Below are 23,852 nucleotides of genomic sequence, written 5' to 3'. Positions count from 1 at the left end.
TCCGAAAGTTCTCTCCCAAACTCACTAATAGATCTATCATCCTGCCTTATTTGTTGCATCTTTGTTTGTATGGCGGTTGCGCCCTTTTGAGCCAATAATACAGTGCGCATGTCCTGTAAGAGGCTTGCAATATTAGTATAATTATTTTGCAATTTAATTTTTGCTGACTGAGATAGTCGGCTTTTCAAGACAAAATTAATTAAGTTTTGTTGACAATCCGAATTTTTTAACAATGATCCGTAATAATCGATATTATCGATAAGTTGTTTAATACTGGTCTGGTCATCAGTCATTACTGGTAATAAGTTCAACGCAGTCTTTAAATCGAAAGTATCCATTTTTGATGATTTTTCCTGTTTACAATAAGCTTGAATCTCACTATATAAAGTTACAATTTCGTTACTTTCAATATACACCTCATCAATTATATTCTTTTTAATCAATTTTTGGCTTACTAAAGTAGTAAATTTACTTATTAATTCCTCATATTCTAAATATAATTTTTCAGCTTCAGAAAATTTTTCTTCTAAAATATTTCCTGTCCTTCTTTTTGGGCCTATTTTACAGAGATAGGTCCTTATGACTTTTAACTTGTCTTTGATAATAATATATGGTTCTGACATAACTTACCCATAACACCTAATACACAATAACACTATAATACCTATGTATCATATGAATATTTTTTTATACTTTTTTTTTTACTTAATTTAACTTAGTGTCCATACATGATTACGTTGATTTGAATATAAGTTGAATAATATATTTTAATTATTTAATTAATTAGAACACTTCACTAACACTGACAGGCCATATGGCTACCGAAGCCATTCACTTTGATCTCTTTGATATTATATTTTACACTCAATCTGCTAGGTTTTCGCCGTCATGTAGTTCCGTCGTTCCACGCGGACCCTGGGGACCTCAGACCTTGGAGACCCTCTGCATACGCAGCATCCCGGCGTCGACTCCTCTCTCCACTCTCTTATTGAAGCATTTGGCGCAATAGCGCACCACGATGACCGCAGACACCAACAAAAACATCAGCAGTGTAATCAGCATGCACCAAGATATTATGCCAATATGAATGTCCACACTATTTGTTGTTATATTATTATGATATCCGATTTGCGCCGTCACGGGGGTTTCCACTGGGGGTTTAGGGGTAGTATAGTAGTTACCCATTTTAATTTATTTTTACTGGTATATTGATCACACCACGACAATTTTTCCCGGCGAAAGTAACTTTATTACTGATTAAATCCATTTTAATATTTCGCGCAAGCAGCTACACTTTGTTTTGATTTACGGTCGCCATATAAGGATGGCGGGTGGAGACGAGTAAATGAGACAACGAGTAAGGTTCGACTACGATATATTTGGATTACACGTGCGCACGATGAACTATAATAAGGATATAGATATAAGCTATAAGATATAGGTATACAACTCTACAGGGCAAGGAAAAAGTTCTGACTTGGAATTTAAAGCGGGGCAACTCCAACATTTTTCTAAAATGTGGGAGAAGTACCTCTTAAACGACTGTAAAGATTATTCGATCAGGATATCTAATACCATTCGTAATGAGACCCCCATTAAGTATACCTGCCTTGAACAACAATTCCATTCAAACTCCATATTCAGAGGCGATGGCCTAGCAAGTTCAATTGTTAAAGAATATGGGCATGTTGGAACCGGTAAGTTTCCCCGAGATTTGTCTCAAAAATGTTCATGATTCCAAAGGACGTCGGGTCATCCCGTCCAATTTTCAACTTACAGAACCTAAACAATTTTGTTCATCAGAGCAAATTCAGGTTAATAAATTTACAGAAAGTGCCTAGTTTCTTGCAGGCCAACGACTGGCTAGCAAAAATAGATGTCCTAAACGCTTATTTTCATCTCAGTATGTCTCCTCGGCATACGAGGGCTACACCGAAAAGATCGGGAATAGAATACTTAGGAATAAATTATAGTGAAACCTTTTTGGTGTATCAAACATAATTCCATTTTCGAATTTTAAAAAAAGTAAAAAATAAAAGAGTATTGACCATTTGAATTTGACAAGTCGGTGTAAAAAATGGAGCTTACGCGGGAACATTTCCGTGCAATAATTTTTCACAACTTTCGTCGAGGTTTATCTCAAGAACAATGTCTCGCCGAGCTTGTTTCTATTTATAAACTTGAAGCACCAAGTAAAACGACTATATATCGTTGGTATTCTGAGTTTCGCCGTGGACGTTCCTCTCTTACCACAGTCCCTTCTACTGGTCGGCCAAAAACAGCGGTAACACAAGATAACATCGATGCTGTACGCCAGTTAATAAAAGAAGATAGACATGTGACATACGAGCAGATTCGGGCTTCTCTCAGCATTGGTATGACAGCCATTCAAACCATTTTACATGAAGAACTGGGTGTCAAGAAGTTAGTTTCGCGCTGGGTGCCCCACCGTTTGACCGAGGAACAAAAGTCGGCTCGTGTTAATTGGTGTCGATCTGCTCTGCAACGGTTCAATGGAGGCAGTTCAAATGCTGTCTACAATATCGTCTCTGGTGATGAATCGTGGATTTATTCATATGAGCCCGAAAGAAAACATCAATCGGCAGTTTGGGTCTTCGAAGGTGAGGTCAAGCCAACAAAAGTTATTCGCTCACGCAGCGTGTCGAAAAAAATTGTCGCTTCGTTTGTATCGAAAACTGGCCATGTGTCTACGATTCCATTACAAGAACAAAGGACGGTTACTGCTGATTGGTACACAACAGTTTGTTTGCCGGAAGTCGTAAGAGAACTTCGTAAAACTAACCCGAATCGTCGTATAATCCTTCACCACGATAATGCAAGCTCTCATACCGCTCGCAAAACAAGAACGTTTTTAAATATGGAAAACGTGGAGTTGATGGGCCATCCTCCGTATAGCCCTGATCTGAGCCCCAATGATTATTTTACATTCCCAAGAATTAAAGATATGCTACGTGGTCAACGGTTTAGCGGCCCAGAAGAGGCGGTCGAAGCTTACAAATCAGCTGTTTTGATAGTATCCACTTCAGACTGGAATTACTGTTTCAATGATTGGTTTAATCGAATGAAAAAGTGCATTAAATGTCACGGAAACTACTTTGAAAAACAATAAAAGTAAATAATATTATGATATCTTTGTACTTTTTTCTATTCCCGATCATTTCGGTATCGCCCTCGTAGACGGTTCCTTCAGTTGATTTTCAACGAAGAACTCTTGCAATTTTTCCTCTTGGCCAACCAAGATATGAGTGCTTTACAACACCACATAAACCTAACAATCAAGTCTCTGGGCTGGCATGTCAACCTTATAAAATCAAACTAAGTCCCCAGAAAGAAGTTCAATACCTGGGTATATTATGGAACCCATCGCAAAATATAAAAAAGAATCCCAAAAAAAAAAAAAAACTTCTTGTTATGAGGGAAATCATCAAAAAGATTCTGAAACGAACATTCACGAATCGAGAGGAAATCCAAAGCTTGATAGGAATGCTAAACTTCGCAAGCTTCGCAGTCCCATACGGTCAATTGAACTATCGCCAAGTTCTATCATATATTTTTTTTTCAACTCCTGCCAGACAGCGATCCCCTCAGATACCACCCCTTACCACAAGTGGTGATAGCCAACCTAACATGGTTATCATAATTAGTGTTGCAATAGAAAAAGCATAATGGTGATGATTATCATGGTGATATCATGGTGAATCTCAAAAAGAGTTCTCCGATTCACCCGCCGCTGACGTCTCATTATTTGACGACAGATGCCTCAGGCTCGGGCTGGGGCGCAATTCTAGACAGCAAAAAGCTATTGGGAACCTGGTCAGCTCAAGAAATTCCATGTCATTCGAATATGAAAGAAATGTTCGCTATCCTAGACAAGACAGTACTTTCGCAATCAGGGCAGGACCAGGACAAGTCAATTAATGGCAGTGACCTTCCAGCTTTATCAGATACTGCAAGAACACAAGATTCACTTGTCTCTGCATCACCTCCCAGGCAGGTTCAAGGTGGAAGCCGACCATTTATCCCGGAACTGCCACTGTCCAGAATGGCACTTGCTCCCAGTTTTTACCAAGATAATTTTTGCGAGATGGTGTCTTCCCATAATAGATCTTTTCGCGTCCAGGCGAGCACATGTTGTCCCCAGATATGTAACCCTAGACCAAACAGACGATCAAGCAGTGTTTGTGGACGCGTTCTCCCGGCCATGGAATTACAGCCTTGCTTGGGTTTTTCGCTCCCCCATTTCTAATGCCGAAGGTCCTGGCCATCTGAATGTCTCCAAGGGCAGAATCTTGATAGTAGCTCCCAGGTGGAAAAATATTACTGGAGAACGGACCTCAAGAACCGAGCCCTAACAGCTCCTTTCACAGTATACAACCTCAACAAAGTATTGATCAATGTTTTGACAAACCGTCCCCGTCCCAAGGTTCTGGAGCTAACATTGGAGATTTGGATTTGTGGGGCTGGCAATCAATGCTAACAGATTGGTCCCAAGATCAACTTCATTTACTGCAATCGAGCTGGCGAGATTCCACTCGTAAGTCATATGCGGCAGCATGGCGCCGCTGGTGTGTCTGGTCTAGCGAGAAAAATATTGATAAACATTGTCCATCGGGTTCTGATCTAGCACGCTTTTTGTCTGATTTTTACCAAAAATATAACCCAGCCGTACAGCACAATCCTACTTCATAAATCCGTAGTATCAACGATATGTGACCCAAATAAAGATAATCTTTCTTTCCATCCATTGGTTACCAGGATCCTCAAAGCTATAAATATGAGCTATATAGCTATTAACAAACCCAAGGCTCAAAAAGCGCTTATATGAGATGTGGATACTTTATCTTCTTGGCTGATACCTTTGACGGTGAGCATTCCTTGTACGAATGTGCTAGACGAACGGCTTACGTATTTTACTGCTTTGCTCAGGCCGTAGAATCCACGATCTGACTTTATTGTCTATACACCCCGATAATTTTACTGTATTTAATGAAAATATTAGCTTCTGGCCGTTGTTTGGCTCTAAAACTGACAGTTGGCGTTTGCTCAATAACCCTGACTGTCAAGCTTTAAATCCTGTTTATTGGGTAAAATCACTAATAAAACTATCCAAATCCAGGCGAGATGTTTGTAAACAGAGTGCCCTTTTCACGGTATGTGGGAAACCTAAACCAGCATCCCGCACTGTAATTGCTTATTGGGTGAAGTCCTTACTTCAGGAATCAGGAATAAATGCGTCAGCTGGAAGTGTAAGACCTGCTATTGCATCCATAAACTGGATTCTTAATATGGATTTAGATGATTTATTAAAGAAAGGAAACTGGAGGTCTCAAAACACATTTGCTAAGTTTTACAGTAGGGAAATACTCCCACCAGCAGTTGCTGTAGAGAAAGTAAACCCAGTACTGTCAAAATTGTTTGAAATTGTATAACTAGACTGGATTATAAATATTGTTATCCTAACTAATAAAGGCTACTTTTTATCCCGGAATTCCCACGGGAAAACTTTTTAAGGCGAAGCGAAGCGCGCGGGAACAGCTAGTATCCTAACTTCCTAACTAATATTATAAATGCGAAAGTAACTGTGTCTGTCTGTCTGTCTGTTACTCTTTCACGCCAAAACTACTGAACGGATTGGAATGAAATTTGGTATACATACGGTTTAGACCCTGGGAAAGAACATAGGCTACTTTTTATCCCGGAATTCCCACGGGAAAACTTTTTAAGGCGAAGCGAAGCGCGCGGGAACAGCTAGCTGTTGCCTGCTATATTATATGCCTTTGACAAGGAGTGCAATGCAGAGTAAATCAGAAGTAACTTTATTCTTATCTCACAGGCATGGTATACTCTGGTATGGGTCCTGATTACCGTCTGCTGGTGACATCGGCGAGGAAGATGGCCCAGCAGTACTACCTGATGTACCACGAGCCGATCCCCACGGCGCAGCTCGTGCAGCGAGTGGCGACTGTCATGCAGGAGTACACGCAGTCTGGGTGTGTAGTTGTTGTTCTTTGTAGTTAATAAATCATAGCATAAACTAATTACCCTCAGAATGCTATAACAGTCTAAATAATTTCATCACAGCATAGTCTTCTTCTTCTTTCGTGTCAGTGAAATGCGATTTTTTATATTTGTCCAGACCAAAAAGAAGCAACTTTGATAGCATTCTGGTTGGCCTCGAGTAAGTCTTCCCGTGTGCAGGTGGAAGGGCACAGGGGACAGGAGAGTAAATGCTCCATAGTCTATACAGCATAGTGAAGCCCAAGTTTGTGCCTTACATTCATTGGTGGATTAAAAATATTTTTTTGCCATTTTCTATGGATCAGTATCTAACCTAACTAAGCTACCAATAATGAACTATTTATAATTGCCCCAAATATTATAAACATGAAAGTTAGTTAGTATAATATGTATATTTGTTACTCTTTCACTGTAAAACAGATTTACCAATTTTCATAAAATTTGGCATGTAACTCCAAATTGACGCATAGGTACTTTCTATCCCAGAACTCCCATGGGAAAACCTTTTACGACCAACAAATACTTGGAGAAAAATCTAGTGTGTGAATTGGAATAAATGTGTTATTTTTATCTGTCTGCAGAGGCGTGCGCCCATTCGGCGTGTCCCTGCTGATCTGCGGGTGGGACGACGGGCGCCCGTACCTGTTCCAGTGCGACCCCTCCGGTGCCTACTTTGCGTGGAAGGCCACCGCCATGGGCAAGAACTTCAACAACGGGAAGACTTTCCTTGAGAAACGGTATGTTGAGTTTTACTACTTTTACTCTTTACAGAAACACAAAACGCAAGTTATGCATTAATAATGCGGATTAGTTTACGATAGATTGAATGAATGGTTTCATATTATGACAATAAATAAACCCACAGTTTGATTTTGACATTTGAAAAACACTTGGTAGAAACAATATTGAGTAAAAATTAGTAGTTGGCCAGTAGCTAGTAAGAAACACTTTATTTATTTTGGAGATGTGTAAGCCACCATGGCTAAGAATAAAAACAAAACAAATAAAGGTATATACGAGAGAGCCAGGTGCAGGTACTGTCACCCCCAACAGAGAATAGAATAGGTATATAATATCATATAATATCAATATCATAAGTATTGATCCTTCTACTTAGATATGTTTATCTCAATTTCACTTATTAGGTACCTGATCTGCTGGTTAAGTTGATTACTTACTTACTTATAGTCCTGTTACTCCCCTGCGGAGCTTAGGGCTACAGACATTCTTCACCAGTTGATTACTTAGGTCTATTGTTAATGAAATTGAAACTTACCTGTCTAAAAGTAATACCTAAACCACATAAAAATTCTGAGAATTAATAATGAAGTACTCTTATTACCTTAGAGTTAATAACCTAATCACCTAAATGAAAATGTAAATATGAGCAGCGGTGGTTAATTGCTTATAAAAATGTTTATTATAATACTAATTATCTTGGCTATTTTGTTATCATTACATTTGAACACAAATTATAATGTTGTACTGCAAGTATATTATCTACACCCAGAGTGGGCTTTGTTTTTGTATGCAGAAATTAAAATAAAGTATTATATTTAATAAAGCTGCCCTGAAGACCTGCAAAAGCTGATAAATTGTGTGGCATCAACCAGTGCTCGTAACGGTCTCAATATTAATATAAAAAAGACCAAGTACATGGTTGTCGGTCGTTCTCAAATATCTGCCAATCTCTCTGTCAACAACCAACCATTGGAGAGAGTTAGTTCATATAAATACCTAGGGTGTATTGTGAACGAACAAGAGGACCACAGTGTGGAAGTCAGATGTCGCATCGAGCAAGCCAGGGCTGCGTTTGTGAAAATGAGACACCTCCTTTGCAACCGAAATCTCAAACTCTCCACTAGGTGCCGCTTGGTACGGTGCTACATATTTTCCATACTTCTGTACGGAGTAGAAGCTTGGACACTGACCAAGACCTTATGTAAACGGTTAGAAGCCTTCGAAATGTGGATATATAGAAGAATGCTGAAAATATCATGGACGGATAGAGTAAAAAATGAAACGGTACTGCAAAGGATGCACAAAAGGCTAGAACTCTTAAACACAATTAAGAAAAGGAAGCTGCAATACTTAGGCCATATAATGCGCAATGAAAAATATGCCCTCCTGCAACTCATATTGCAAGGGAAAATACAGGGCAAAAGAAGACCTGGCCGTAGAAGAACCCACTGGCTACAGAACCTCGCCGAATGGTTCAATATGTCCACCATAGAGCTATTCCGAGCTGCGACTTCCCGGGCCCAAGTGGCCATAATGATAGCCGACCTACGATAGTAGATGGCACTTGAAGAAGAAGAATTTAATAATGATTTTTTAAATCTCTTATTCAAATTCTAACTACTTATCCTTATAAGTGCTTACTTACTAGGTAGAACTTCAAATATAAATAAGTTGCATTAATTTGTACTCATTAGTACTTATCTAATTATTTACCTAATTACACCTGCGTTGTTATTTGCAGCTTCATGTGTTAATTCTTTTATTTCATTCACAACTCTATTACATAAGAGTTACAGCTGTAATATTTTATGCATTACTATCACATTGGCGTCCCTTTCACCAGGCGATAACAGACATGTCTCATATTATAAGGCTTTGAATTGCGTACAGTTGTTTAATGACAGCGTTTTACCTATCAATAAAACGCTTATTAAATAACTTACCATATTCAAAGCCTTAACTTTAACTTCTGCCTGGTATATAATAATTATTATAGCAATATATAATATGAGACCCAATGTCGAGCTCACATTTAAGAAATCTAGAAGTAACCTGCCTGGTGGGGTAAAAGGGCGGGAAAGAGACAGGTATAGTAAACGTCACATTCAAACCGGCTGTGTGTCACGCGCGAAAAGTCAAGTTCACTACTCTCATATTATAAGGCTTTGAATATGGTAAGTTATTTAATAAGCGTTTTATTGGTAGGTAAAACGCTGTCATTAAATTCATGAACCATTTTTTCAGTAGATAAGTAACTTTTTATCTAAGAATTTTAAAGACATGATAAAGAAATGGTAGTAGTCGAACTGTACAAAGTTCAAAGAACTCATAACAGTAGGGCTATTTGCTTTGCGTAACAGATAAGGAATAGAACAACTGGCTCTTTCGTAACTTTATTCTAAGTATTATCTGATTGTGTGAACTAATTTTATAACAATGGTCTTGTGTACACATCATGGCAAAAGCATAGAGTCAGTAAAACACTACCTTTAGGCAAATGTTTTAATAGCCTGTGGTTTTAACATTTTTCGTGCTAAGGCAATGCTTAAGCCGCCTTTAGTCATATTTTTGTGGATGAAAAAAGTAAATTGCATTATTATGGTCAATGCCGTTAGCAGTCTTGGATAAGTCTTACATCCAACAGTGGATTGTTTACGGGCTGTGCGTGTTTAACCTTCTAAAAGCACTTAGGGTGCGTTGCACCATTTAACTTTAACTATTACAAACGTCACATCGTCTGTCAAAGCATCGGTTAAGCGAAAAATTGGTTGCACCATTCAACTATGGTTAAAATGACGTCATAACTTTAACGATAACCATAACCACCCAATGTTGGCCGGTTACTGCTTTTGTTAAAGTCAGGTAGCTGTCAAACGCATTGTATAACCTCAAAGTAACAGTATTACGTACAAATATTAATATTAAATAATTCTTATCATGTCGCTTCTACGTGAAATAGAGCTTGAAACAAGTTCCTCAGAAATTGAGATTAAGGTGGAGTAAGTACGGAACTTACGAAATATTAAGAGAAAGCTGTACTTTCAGAGAACTGATAGATTCGCAACTTGGGATGAGAACTCGTTCTTGGATAGGTTCCAGGTCTCAAAAATGTGGCTCGTGTGTTGGCTTTAAAACTAGAACCTTTCTTACTGCCTCCAACGACGAAGTAAGTACCAATGCACCTATTATTATGTTGTAGGTGTAATGATCATCTTCACCACCAAATAAGCGTCCATTTCTAGCCATGGGCTCTCCCAAGGAGCGAAACAACACTGCCCTCGGCCTTCCTTATCCAGCCACTACCAGCTACCGGCCGGCTGCCGGTCCAGCGCAGCAATCTAATATCAAAGTAACCTACGTAACTCTTTAATTGAATAACCTTGTTTTCAGAAATTTTGCAATCACTCAAATACAGCAATTTATCAATGAAAATAAGGACAGAACTAAGAAGAGTGCAGCCCATTATAGTGGCTACGCCATAGCTGCATAATACATATATTATGTAACAAAATGAGAGACCCTGTACCACCAGCTAGGTTTTTTTTATGATGATTCATCATCTGATGAAGAGGAACCTGTCTATGCAGTTAACAGGAATGTTAATAAAAATAAAATATTTCAATAGATTACATCGTTAGTTTTAATTTTGTTTAATTTCAACTTCATCATCATCATTATCATCAGCCAATAATCATCCTCTGCTGGACATAGGCCTCTCCCAAGGAGCGCCACAACACTCGGTCCTCGGCCTTCCTCATCCAACCACTACCCGCCACCCGCCTAAGGTCATCAGTCCAGCGGGGAGGAGGGCGTCCCACGCTGCGTTTACCTGCTCGTTTCAACTTGTTAAGAATTAATTAATAATAAACCTGAGTCTACTTTGTCGCGGGTTTTATTGATGATAATCTTTTGGTCAATATTTGGAGGAATAACAGACTTAGGTCCCATGACATGTTGACTTTGAGTGCTTTGACAGAGAATGACGGCTACAATGTACTCTGTGACGGCTTCAGTCCGACAGCTAGATTTGGTATTGCCCTACATAAAAACGTTTCCCACTATAACTTTGGGGATAATTATGTCTCAAACGATTAGCAACCCTAATAACATTAACAATGACCGAAGATTTGATGGTGCAACACGTTGCAGTAAAATGTTAACTATAACGACTCTGTCATTGCTAAGTTTAACCTTAACTATTACGATAACCGGGATGTTGATGCAACCCACCCTTACCCAGCCAATATAAACCCCTGCGGCGCCTGCCTCATCTTAGAGCACACAATGACGTCAGTGACGGGCGGCAATGCTTAAGCCGCCTTTAGTCATATTTTTGTGGATGAAAAAAGTAAATTGCATTATTATGGTCAATGCCGTTAGCAGTCTTGGATAAGTCTTACATCCAACAGTGGATTATTGTTTACGGGCTGTGCGTGTTTAACCTTCTAAAAGCACTTACCCAGCCAATATAAACCCCTGCGGCGCCTGTCTCATCTTGGAGCACACGATGACGTCAGTGACGGGCGGCGCGGCGGGCGCGGCGGCGAGGCGGGACACGCGCGTGCATATCCGTCTCTTTCCCGCACGCCCGCAGACGCTGTACCCCGGCGGTGCTGCCTCTCGCTCCCCCACTACTACTAGACCGTCCATTACGTAGCCGGGGACCCCTGAGGAAAGAGGATATTGAGTATTGCAGTGTATTTCAAGGTTTAACAGTGAATCGAATAAATGTTTTTGTAGATAGAAACATATGTAAATAAGATATATTTATTATTTAATTTTATAAACACAAACATTCATAAAGAGATGATGGAGTTGCTGAAGAGTAGTTTGTTTAACTATCATCATCTTTGCCATCTCGGTTGATAGATAAACATCGTTACAATTCGCTCCCTCAAATAAAAATACTTAATCGCGTAATTACGTGATAAAAAGTGCTAATTTAAAGTTATAATTGGTGACATAAACCTAAGTGACAATTATTCAGCACCTGGACTGATATAAGTGAGTAATTTGTTAACTATTACAAGCAAATTGTGATAACAAATCGCATCCGATTTAAAAAATAAGTACGGGTAGCTAGGTGCACCCCAAGCGATTCTAATACTTCGCGCGTGGACGTTCGAGTCATATCTGAGTGTGCGCTGCGCCCGCTTATCTATCGCTGACCAGCGTGACGTCACAGCGGCCGCGGTCATAGATTAGACACTCCCAGACGTAGAACAACTTTCGAGCACATACAACTTTACTCTGAGAGGCAATTAACAATGTCTATGATACAACGCTCTCCTGCAAAATCCAACCTACATTTATCAAACCCCGAGCTCGCAAGCTCGGCCGAGCAACCAAATGTAGCATTAAGAAAACGAAAACACCCGGATGGTGATCTATTCGATGCTTTTAATTCCTTCTCTGCAGAGATTAGAAACACATTAAGCGACTGGCGCCAGGACTTGTCCAGTAACATATCAAATATAAGTGCAAATATCACCAGCATTAGAAATGACCTGGATATTCTCACTGCAACCACATCCGAAATTAAAAGCGAAATTAATGATCTACGATCCAACCAAACAAAGCTGGAGAAACGTGTGCTCACATTAGAATCGAGTCAATCGGCGGTTAACAATAATCTTACGGAATTACAGACGTCGACTCAGTTTCTAGCAAGTCAATACGATGATTACACAAAGAAAGTGGCAAAATTAGAAACCGGACATATAAATGCTGATAAAACTTCGGATGCGATTGTCCTCCTGGAGTCCAAAATAGATAGTCTTGAACAGCAGGCAAGGCAGTGTAATCTAGAGTTGGGTAACGTTCCCGAAAAAAGAGGCGAAAACCTTCTTAGGTTAATTGAGTCCCTGGGCTCACTCATAAATGTACAGATAGCACAGAGTGACGTCGTCTCCGTACACCGTGTGCCGCACGCGCAGCCGGACAGCCGCCGACCGAAGAACATCATCGTCAAAGTCTCTTCGCGTATATTGCGCGACAATATTCTGAGCGCCTTCCGGTTACGGAAAGGAGTAACGGCTAATGAGCTCGGGCTGTCTAACCATGAAAAAGATAAGATATATTGTAACGAGCACCTAACCCTGAGCAGTAAGAAATTGTTTCGGGAATGTCGTGAGAAAACTAAACAATACGAGTACAAGTATGTATGGGTCAAGCACGCCACTATACTTGTCCGCGAATCCGACAACTCACCAGTCATCGCCATCAGATCGCACAAGGACCTATGCAAGATTAAACCGCGAAACAAATAAACCTAAATTACTCTTGATAAATATATTTTTTGTATACATGCATGCATACGCATCTTATATTGATTTCTTGTTTCTTATAACCATGTATCTTACGGTAGTCTATATATCACTTGTGACCTATGTCTACGCCTACAGATTAAAATGCTCAAACTTGCCTGTAACATTCCTAAAATACCTTTTTCTGATAATACATGTTTCGTTTATGCTTACCTACTTATGTATAATATTATATGATTATAGTATTAAATTCAAGTATATTGATATTGATATTACACTATGCGTCTATAACACTGTCTTTAAACCACATGACATGATATGTTTTATTCACATTTTATATGGCTGTCTCAGCAAATTATTACTTGTCAGCATTGAGTATGAAGTCCGCGTTGTTCTATGCTTGTCAGTGAAGACTAAACTTACACAATTATGCTTTACCCCATGTCAGTATAAATACCTAATACAAATGTTCGTTTTCAGTCAACAATGATTGGTAGCAATAATAATGTTAACCTTTCCATTTATTACCAAAATTGCAGGGGTATAAGGACAAAGCTGCACACACTATATATGAATATATTATCTCACTCTTATGACGTCATAGTCTTAACAGAAACATGGCTTATATCTGACATCTCTAATAAGGCCTTTATAGACGGTCGCTATGCAGTTTTTCGATGCGATCGTGATCGTCTTATATGCAAAAAGCAGGACGGAGGCGGTGTCCTGATAGCGGTGGCGCACTCGCTCGGAGCCACCCTGGCCCAGCCGCAGGCGGCGCGCGCGGCCAGCCCGCCCGGCGTCGACCACCTCGTGCTGCAGATACCCACCGCCGACCGAGCTCGTCCCCCGCATCTTATCAGTGCTGCGTACATCCCGCCCAAAATGAGTGCTGAAGTTTACGAATCGCACTTCACGTCTTTACTGCAAATGCTACAAACCGGAGACTTTGACAATTATTGTATTATAGGTGACTATAATTTACCACTACAGGAATGGCAAGATAATGATGCATATTGTACCCCTATTATGTATGCTAGTGCACCACAATGTAATCGCCATCTGCTTGAATTTATGTCAGAACTCGGCTGTCGCCAGATCAATAAACTCAGAAATATAAATCGTAGAATTTTGGATTTGGTATTGGTCCGTGAAGTCGAGTCATCCTGCTTCCCCGTCCCGGTACCACTTGTACCTCCGGATAAATTTCACCCTCCATTCTACATGTTATTTAAAATAAAAAATCTGAGTTCAATTCCTCGTCAACCAAGCTATAAGTATTGCTTTAATAAAGCGGATTATACTGTCGTTAACAAAGATATTTCTGGTATTGATTGGGCAAATCTATTACAACAACAACCTGCTGAAACAGCAGTGAATATTTTTTATGAACATATTTACAATATAATAAAAAAACATGTACCATTGAAACCGGCTAAAAATTGCACGTACCCCATTTGGTTTACTCGATCACTTATTCATATCCACAAAAACAAAACAAAAAGCTGGATCAAGTGGAAAAAATTTCAAAACCAGTCGGACTATGAGATATTTTCCTTGTATCGTAAAAGATTTAAGCATGAGTCTGAGGTATGCTATAAGAAGTACATGAATTGTGTTGAGGACAGCATTCGGGATAACGTAAAGCACTTTTGGACCTACATCTCTAACCTTAAAGGAAAATCTGATATTCCTAGCACAGTACAATACAAAGACACCCTATCTAATGAGCCTGAAAAGATATGCGAACTATTCTCCGAGTTCTTCCTCTCTGTTTTCGAGCCTTCTAGCTTGTCAGACGATTATACTATAAATAGTATAGTTGATATTGACAGGTATGATGTCAAGGACACATTAAATCAAATACACATTCCCTGTCATGATATAGTCACTCAACTAAAGCAGCTGGATTTAACTAAAGGCTCTGGTTCTGATGGAATACACCCAATATTTTTGAAACAGACCGCAGACACTATTTCCATACCCTTACATATTTTATATAATAAATGTCTGATTGAGGGTATTTTTCCAAGTATCTGGAAGGTGGCAAATATAACACCAGTTCACAAAGATGGACCAAAAGATCAAGTAGACAAGTATAGGCCTATTTCAATATTGTCTGCTCTGTCGAAGCTTTTTGAAAGGCTTGTACATAACATAATATACCCAGTTTTGCATAATAATATATTGCCTGAACAACATGGCTTTGTTCAAAAACGCTCCACTGTGACAAATCTCCTAGTTTATACCTCCTATCTATTCGAAGGTATAGATAAAAATAAACAGATCGACAGCATCTACACAGACTTTCGTAAAGCCTTCGACAGAGTGGACCATAAAATTTTACTAGATAAAATAGCCTTTAATGGCATACGAGGCAATCTCTGGAGATGGTTTAAGTCATACATTACCAATCGTTCTCAAAGAGTAGTAATTAACGGGTATGAATCAAAGCCAGTAAGGATCAGCTCAGGAGTACCGCAAGGCTCTATTTTGGGACCTCTGCTTTTTGTTTTATTCATAAACGATGTACATAAATGCTTTAAGTTCTGTAAATACTTGTTATATGCAGATGACTTAAAAATCTACCATATTGTCGAACATGATACTGATCTAGTTGCATTCCAGCAGGACTTGAACAGATTCTCTGATTACTGCCACGACAACAAACTAGAACTAAGTATAAATAAGTGTAAAGTAATCAGTTTCACCAAAAAAATTAATAAAATCAAATTCTCATACCTCTTCGGTGACACTCCCATCGCAAGGGTTGATTCAATCAGAGACCTTGGAGTCATACTGGACAGTAAACTTCACCTAGACATTCACATAGAAACAATAATAAATAAAGCCTTCAAGATGTTCGGTTTCGTCATGAGATCCAGTAAACATTTCAAAAAACCACACACATTTCTCCACTTGTACAAGTCTCTCATAAGATCACAGCTCGAATATGCAGTCGCTGTATGGAATCCTTTTTACGATAAATACAACACATCCATCGAAATGGTGCAGAAAAAGTTCCTTCGATCAATACACTATCGATGTTTTCGCTCTAAAATTTCATACTTAATGCTACTTAGTAATTACTCAATCTTATCCCTTGAGCATCGACGCACACTACTAGACGCCATGTTTCTGTATGACCTTTGTCACTCTAAATATGACTGTATTGCTCTGAACAATAAGCTCTGCTACCGCGTGCCCGGCCGTGCGACGCCCGCGCGGGCTGCACATCCCTATCAGCTTTTCGCTACGACCACAGCCCGTACTAACGCTGGCAAACGTGAGCCATTTAATCGCCTATGTAATTCGTACAATAAATTGTTTGGTGGTATCGACATCCTATCAAGTAAACCAAGTAGTTATAGGAGACATATCATTCATATTCTTGAAAATTTACCGTAATATAATTATTATTACACCGTTTATATACATACAATATACAATATTGTTTACAATACCTAGTACTTAATAATATCTAACTATCATATATTATAATTGCTTTGTATACAGGTATATATTTTTATATTTTTATATAGATTTTTACAAATATGTACTTAATAATATGTTTTATCATTGTTAGATAATTGTTTTTGTCTATTGTTTTACGTGTCCCATTTATAATTTTAAGTTAGTTTATTATTTTTATTTTTTTTAAATAAGCTAAATAATATTTGTTTAAATCATAAAATACTATTTTTGTAATCCGTGGTTAACTGTGTTGGTAGTACATTGATTTAATACCATAATATTTTAATGCCATGATTTGTAACATACACTGTACTACTGTTTGTTGATCTTAAAATAAACAAATAAATAAAAAATAAAAATCTTTAGAACAGTGACTAATGGATTATTAGTAATCTTAATCCATTCTTGGAAAACAAATGAGAGGTCTATCATTATTATTACTATTCCAATGAGTCACTTTTATGCTTATGACTGTATAATAATATCAGCAGGTTAATTTATTTTTAATGGAAATATAAAACTGGTGAATTTAATTAAACTCTGGTATTAATACTCTACTAACCTTCTGACTTTGACAAGCAAATGTAGTGACTAGGTTTTTTGCCAAAGAGTCCATTTTGCTTCAGCAGACCAGCATCAGAGTCCTCATCATAGGTCCTGTTGACCGGAAAGTACCCGGCCGGGCATTTAGCCACACTTTCCACTATCTGTATAGAGAGTAGAGGTCTCTCATCGGGCAGGGCCCCTCCGAGGGCCGTTAGAACTTTGGACATGTTGTGATGGTGTCAGTAACTGTCACATACTAGCAAATTTTCAGTCTTCTCAGTCTGTAGTTTTCTTTTTGGCACACGGGTCAGATATAAGGTTGTATCTGAAACAGATGATGTGAGGAGTTGTTGGATTATTTGTTTGGAGATGAAGATGAAGTTGGTATGCTTGAGCCTTAGTCTTGAACCAAAATATATATTCTAATATCACATTTTATTATTTTTATGATTATCATTTTTTGTATAATTTACCATTAAAATTTACGTTTAAAGTTTGTACTACTAAGTACATTTTAATGTTATATTAGTATTTCATTTTAGTTTAGGTATGACTTTATTTTTATATTATTATTATTATTTTTTTCCCTGACATGTAATGAATATTATGAATAATAAATACAAATACAATACAAAATACATCTTATTTCTAGCCTGCATGTCCCCAAGTAGACAGGCGGTGTATGAAATGACACCCTGTAATTATGGTGGTGATAATACTAATTAGTAACACAGCTGACTCTAAATACAACATGTTCCAACTATAACAGTTACTTTAATTGTCTTACAAACTGGTCATTCATGAAATAATCTATTGTTTTCAAGCTTCAAACAACAACCATTGTTATAGTAGCACAGAACTGTGCGAGAAATTGTTGACCAATACTGAACAATAACATTAGTTTAAAATGTTGCTTGCCATTACCTATACTGGATAGGAAAAGGGCTGAAACATATTGATTTAAATCATAGTTATAATTTAAAACATATTTGTTTTCAGCAATGAGTACATACTTCCGAAAGATATTCAGTAGTTACTCATTTCCTTATTACCAGAATTATTAGCTTTCACACAACCTTAAAAGGTAAACATTACTCACACCATTCAAACAAGGTTTATAACTGAGTGCTGCCCTACTTTCTTTGCTTCTACAAAACAGCTACAATAGTATAAATTGTAGTACTAATAGATAGGCAAACATGCACATATTCATGCTTGATAGTTTAAATAGGTTACTTAAACAGTCATGTTCAAGAAATTTATTAGTAAGGTATAGTTTTAAGTGGCTGTTAAGGCTGTCACTAAAGCTGGAAGAAAATCAGAATCTGTCAAATCTAGTGAGGGGGGGTTGAGGTATGCGGGGCGTTCTACGGACAATGACATGAAATTTTAACATAGTACTCGAAAACATAAAAGTGAAGACATGCCACTTTGTTAAAAATATACTAAGTAAGTAATATTGTTTTGTGATACGAAAATATTAATTTTTATTTGAAAGTATTTTTAATATTTAATAATTAATTATATATAAAGTCGTACCCGTGCCGATATTTATACAGGTTGTTGCAAAAAGGGTTTAATACTATGCCGAAACCTACGTGTGCAGCATGTTATTGATGTTATTTCTAAGCCAGGAAATGAAATCAGAATGTAAAAAAATCGCGAAAATATTATCAGAGTTTAATAGTTCAGGGTGTTGTATTAAACTCTGCCCCCGTGTAATAAAAAAAGTATAGTTAGCCGAAAGGGCGTTACTCAGGCGTCACTCTGAAAAACTTTTATCCTACGTAATTTTTTATATTCATGAAAAAAACGCTTCTTCATATAATTTTTTTTTGGTCACGTGACCTTTTCGTTAGACGACCTGTTTTTTTTTGGTGTTTCAAAAGCAGAACAGTAGTTTGCAGAACTCTGCATATACAGGGTGTCACAAAAGGTTACGTAGCTGGCAAAGGGATATGGGGAGGTCACCAGAAAAATAATAACATGTAAGTACCCCCGCAAGGGAGTACATTAGTACAAGGCGAGAGTGTGTATTTTTTTTTTAAGTACTTATGTGTATTTGGGATATGATAGAAATAATATTTTTGTTTCTTAAAAACCAAAAAATTTACACCTTGCTGCGCTCTTTTGCTCACTGTAAGTACACCTACAAATATTGCTGTATTAAAAAAAACGGTTTTGTTATAACGATTATAAAAAAAAAGTTATTTTCATGTCAAGGAGTTGTAGCGACACATGTTATAGTCACGTTTTGCAATGTCAGCTTTCTAGTAACTTCCAGTAGCGAACAATGCGCAGACGCTAGTCGTCTCGCGCCCGTCAGTTAGAACACACTTAAGAAAATGTAATTTGGTTCAGTAAATAGTTTGGCCTCATGAATCCTGCATTCGTCATTTACCACAACCCATTTTTAACCCCAAATTGGTGACCCCGACGTGATCTAGCATTTAGTGAGTGCAGAACAATATTATTTTTTGGGAATGTTGTGGGCGTTCACGCACACACACATATGTAACTAATGATGTAACGTCAGTCGGTTGTAGAGACGCACTTAGCACTCACGTGTACAAATAAATGTGATCAATAAATAAGAACACGCATTTCATTTCGGGTCACCACTCCTCCTTCTGGTAATTAGGGAAACAACCCTAAAGAGTCATTTACCTAATTACGATTTCACTCAACAGCAGGTGAACTGAAAAAATAAGTTCTAGTTCTATCATCACTTTAGATCGCAAACATTGTAACTCCACTTTTCTCGGCGAAAAGTACTCTTTGGTGTCAATAGAAACGTTTTTTGAATTCACATGTTTTCCTCTTTATTCGAAAAAAAAACTGTATTCCGCATTTTACCATTTGTTTTCCTCTAAACCCCAAACCGTGATTTTTAAACAAGAAAACTTAGTAATTATACCCTTTATTCTCATATACAACGTGCGATGTAGGCGAACGTGAACGAAAACTATGCAATAAGCCTTTGTTTTTATTACTACTTTAGTAAATTACAATAACATACTCAACAATGTTAATTTTTTTTTGCAATGTTATGTTGTTAAATTAAGATCTAATATTTTATTAACATGAAGTTACTTTCAACTTTTTTTTGCATCTATGCGTCGAATCACAGCATGACGGCTGCTGCAGCTTCCTGCTGTCCTGTCCTCCAACCAATCCCACCAGTACTGCAGGTTGCGTCGAATACGAGCCATTCTCTTCGACTTGACAAGTTTCAAGATCATAGATCGCACGGAACCCGTACCGTATAGAGGCAACGGACTCCTTTGCAACAGCCCCCCAGATTCGGAAGTAGCCCATGCACTGCATGGCGAGCACAGCTGCAGCAATTTTTTCGTAATGAATCATTGGGATGTCATCCCCGAAGGAGGCTCTCAGCCTACCTCACGACCTGTGTGACATTAGAAAAATGCACTGTGCTAACGCCGTTTGCGAGCTTGATTTGCAGGACCGCGTTGTATGCCAAGTTCCACAGCAGAGGGGTCCAAGACCTACCGCTGTGGAACTCCGCAACTGAACTTCTTCAGTGAAAACAAACCCTCTCTTTTCGCATCCTTAATGTACTTGTTAGACACGTATGACCTCTGTCAATTTTCTGCAGATAAGAAGACAAGTGATGGTATACAAGAGCCGCCCTAAAGGTTCGCCCTCTAGGGGATAGAGTTGAACGCGGTTACTATTTTTAAGCAAACAGCCAGCGCAACAACTCGCCCGTGGTTCTTATCCTGCTCCGACAGTGAACGAACGCAAAGTATTGTACCCACTATTCGAATCCGCATTTCGGATGCCAAACTGACTGTCCGAAAGGTCGAAACCGTACCACCACAGAGGTATGACTCGTTCGAAGAGCTTATCAGGCTCTTACAGCAATCAGATGTGTCGGTACACTGAAAGATAATCTACAGGCCTGCTTTATTTATTTAGGAGCACTAATGGCCTCCTTTCAGTCATTGAGTCACTGGCACTCAGGCTGCGGTTGAACAGGAAGATAGACTGTCTAAACAAATCATTTTTAGGCTAGTTAAAAAAAACTTTAGGTGGGTAGTATGCCAACTAGAACTACAAATAAAACAGTATTTTTGTCTCCTCTAAAATTTGGTCACGAGGAGTTATACGATGATTACGATCTAAGGTGACGCTGACGATATTTTATACAAGGTATTGAAAAAAGGGTATAAAGCTTAGCCAAAAGTGGATTTAGGTGCCATTCTGATCCACTTTTCTTCTACAATTTTGAAAATTCACGTAACAAAACCTTTTACATAGAAACTTATTCGATCACGTGACTTTTTACTATAGAGACCGAATTTATTTTTCGAGAATTTCCAAAACTTGGAGAACAAAAGTTGTTCAGAATAACCCCTGAGTCAAACCCTTTCGGCACAGTATACCCTTTTTGCAACATCCTGTATAGGTAATATCAGGTTTATAAAAGACCTGGGCCTGTAGAGTGAGACTCGGCATGGGGAGTCATAATTTATAGATCTTTTAGGTTGCAGTGGCGAATGGGCACTGGTAGCCCTGCCCTTTTCTATAACTATAACTATAGGTAATTTTATGGCAATTTAAAAATGGTATAACATTTATCTATTTGAAAAAATCATTAAAAATATACATTACCTATCACCCTAATTTAAAAAAAAAATTCAGCCCTTACTTTAAACTTATAACACCCCTCTATTTCCTTCAGGGGTTAAAAAACCTGTGTATTTAATATTTTCTTATGAGTTTTTTTTTAAAAACTAGGCTCTTACATAGTTGTACATAATATTATGCGGTATTTTATTCCACTTGTAACGCATAAAATTCATAGCTACAGTAAACATTTCATTTTTTTCATGGCGAGATACAGTCGCACTTAACCGCTTTTTTGCAAAGCTTGTTAAATAGATTTAAAAAATTATGTAAATTTTAGATCTTCAATTTTTAAAAATACTTACTTATTTTTAACAACCTGTAGTGTACAGACTGCCACATCTTAAAATATATATATTTTTAATTAACTACGGTTTTTGGTTTCAAATAAAACAAATTATGAACTTACTTTTCAACACCCTGTATATTGTGTAGCTTACCTACCATACACAACCGTTAAAATAAAATAAATTACCCCTCAGAATATAAACAGGCTCGCGCTTTGGCATACTGCATTGACCGTGTAGTTCTTATTCGGAGAATCTAATAAGTGTCATTATGTGCAATGTTTACCTTTATCTATGCATCTGTAACTCTATAGTAAAAAATGTAAACAAATCGAAAAGGCGAAATGTTTTCTAAGAATTTTCGGCTTTTCTGCATCTAAAATGATTAGAAAATTAACTTTCCATAGCAAATGCATATGTATTATAATACTTGTAGTCATAATTTGTTGATTTAATCAGTTTTTGTGAAATATTTGATAAAAAATAAAATGGCGTGGGTATCGCTCCTAACAGGCCGCCACCAGGGCGACGACTGAAGAAATCTGAAATCTGTCACGGTGTCATCATTTTTAAACCGGAATTTATTAGTTTTTTGCAAAAAAAGTTGACTTCTGGTCCATTAAATCCAACTCTTTAAGGTAACTTTGTTAAGAATTTAATTACCTACACATACATATAAGATTCCATGAAAATGGGCCCTCTGATTTCGAGGGTTTTTTCATAATAAGTCAAAAAATGGCAAAAGACATGGTGTGTTTGCAATTTTTTTTAACATACTTATTATAATCCTGCACCAATTTATAAGCAACTAACATGTTCAGTATACCCTCTGCTACAAAATATATTTTTATCAATGTGATAGAAGCCACCGTTTTTCCAATCTAATCAAGTATATCAAGCCGACTTTAGCATTTTAGCTTTAGGGATCCCCTTAACTTGAAAGGGATCCAAGATAAACAAACAAAACTAACATAAACACTAGGTTTTAGATAAAAGAATAGATTTTTAGACTAAGCCCGCCACTAATCTCACTATCAACAAAGACTTGAACATAAAAAAATGTAGGTATACAACAGGATATGACACTGATTATTCAATTGAACAGCAGATGCTGCACAATACTTGGCACTGTTCCATCAGCGGACAGTGTGTCGAGTCTATGAGCCGGAGACCGAGTAATTAAAATCAATTGCTGGGTCCAGACAGCTGAGACGGCGGCCGGATCGAAGTTATCTCGAGAACAATGACCCCGAGAGATGATCGGTACAATGCGATAATTAGACTTTGTTTGAAATAAAACTAACTCACCATGAATGTAGCACCACGCGAGCGCTGCACCTCAAGGCCTAGAGTAAATCTAAGCGAATGTTCGTGCCTGTTTTGTGCACTTTTCAGCTGATTGCCTTCAGAATCACCTAACGGCAAGATAAGTTTCGAAGAAATTATGCACTATTCAAAAAGTATCAAATATAAATATTTGAGTAATTGATCAGCAATTAATCTAGTTAAAGTATTTATCACTAAAAGTTGTAATTCTATTCGCTAGGACATGAAAATACGATAAAAATAACAAAAATAACACTAGACACAACACAGCTTTGTAAAGTTTAGCATAGACAAAAGAAAAAGGATGGTTGAATGAATGAAATTATAAATTGAATGAATGAAGACAAATATAAATCCATAGTACACCCCCTGCACTTCGTTTTATTAGTGTCTACATGAACGTACTGTGCCATAGATAATCAAACTTTGTGCAATCTACTATACAGTCTATACAATAAATCCGCTAATTTGACTCCCTTTGAATGTCTCCTCCCCTATGTCCTTTTTTACTCAGTTTTAT

General features: G+C 37.8%; 1 protein-coding gene and 1 long non-coding RNA gene across 4 annotated transcripts in view; one reads left to right on the top strand and one right to left on the bottom strand.

Moving 5' to 3' along the window:
- LOC105398629 (multivesicular body subunit 12A) overlaps positions 1 to 23,686 on the bottom strand; it is a 34,399-nt gene extending 10,713 nt beyond the window's left edge. The window contains exons 1-3 of one of the 3 annotated variants that reach the window (XM_048625801.1): positions 23,315 to 23,686; positions 17,083 to 17,391; positions 11,240 to 11,447 (exon numbers count right to left, since the gene is read on the bottom strand). In XM_048625801.1, the coding sequence (XP_048481758.1) occupies positions 11,240 to 11,447; positions 17,083 to 17,293 (419 nt within the window). In that variant the 5' untranslated portion in view covers positions 17,294 to 17,391; positions 23,315 to 23,686. The remainder of the gene's footprint in view (positions 1 to 11,239; positions 11,448 to 17,082; positions 17,392 to 23,314) is intronic. The other 2 variants (XM_048625800.1, XM_038108345.2) reach the window with 2 other exon arrangements.
- On the top strand, positions 9,471 to 10,409 carry LOC125489590. The gene is made up of 2 exons (XR_007267076.1): positions 9,471 to 9,946; positions 10,171 to 10,409. It is a non-coding gene; the product is annotated as an uncharacterized LOC125489590 (long non-coding RNA).
- Positions 23,687 to 23,852: the final 166 nt, after the last annotated feature.

This window comes from Plutella xylostella, chromosome 15, assembly GCF_932276165.1.
Source record: "Plutella xylostella chromosome 15, ilPluXylo3.1, whole genome shotgun sequence".
NCBI lineage: Eukaryota > Metazoa > Arthropoda > Insecta > Lepidoptera > Plutellidae > Plutella > Plutella xylostella.
The sequence above is the reverse complement of the archived record's forward strand: the minus strand, read 5'-3'. Positions and strand labels throughout refer to the sequence as shown.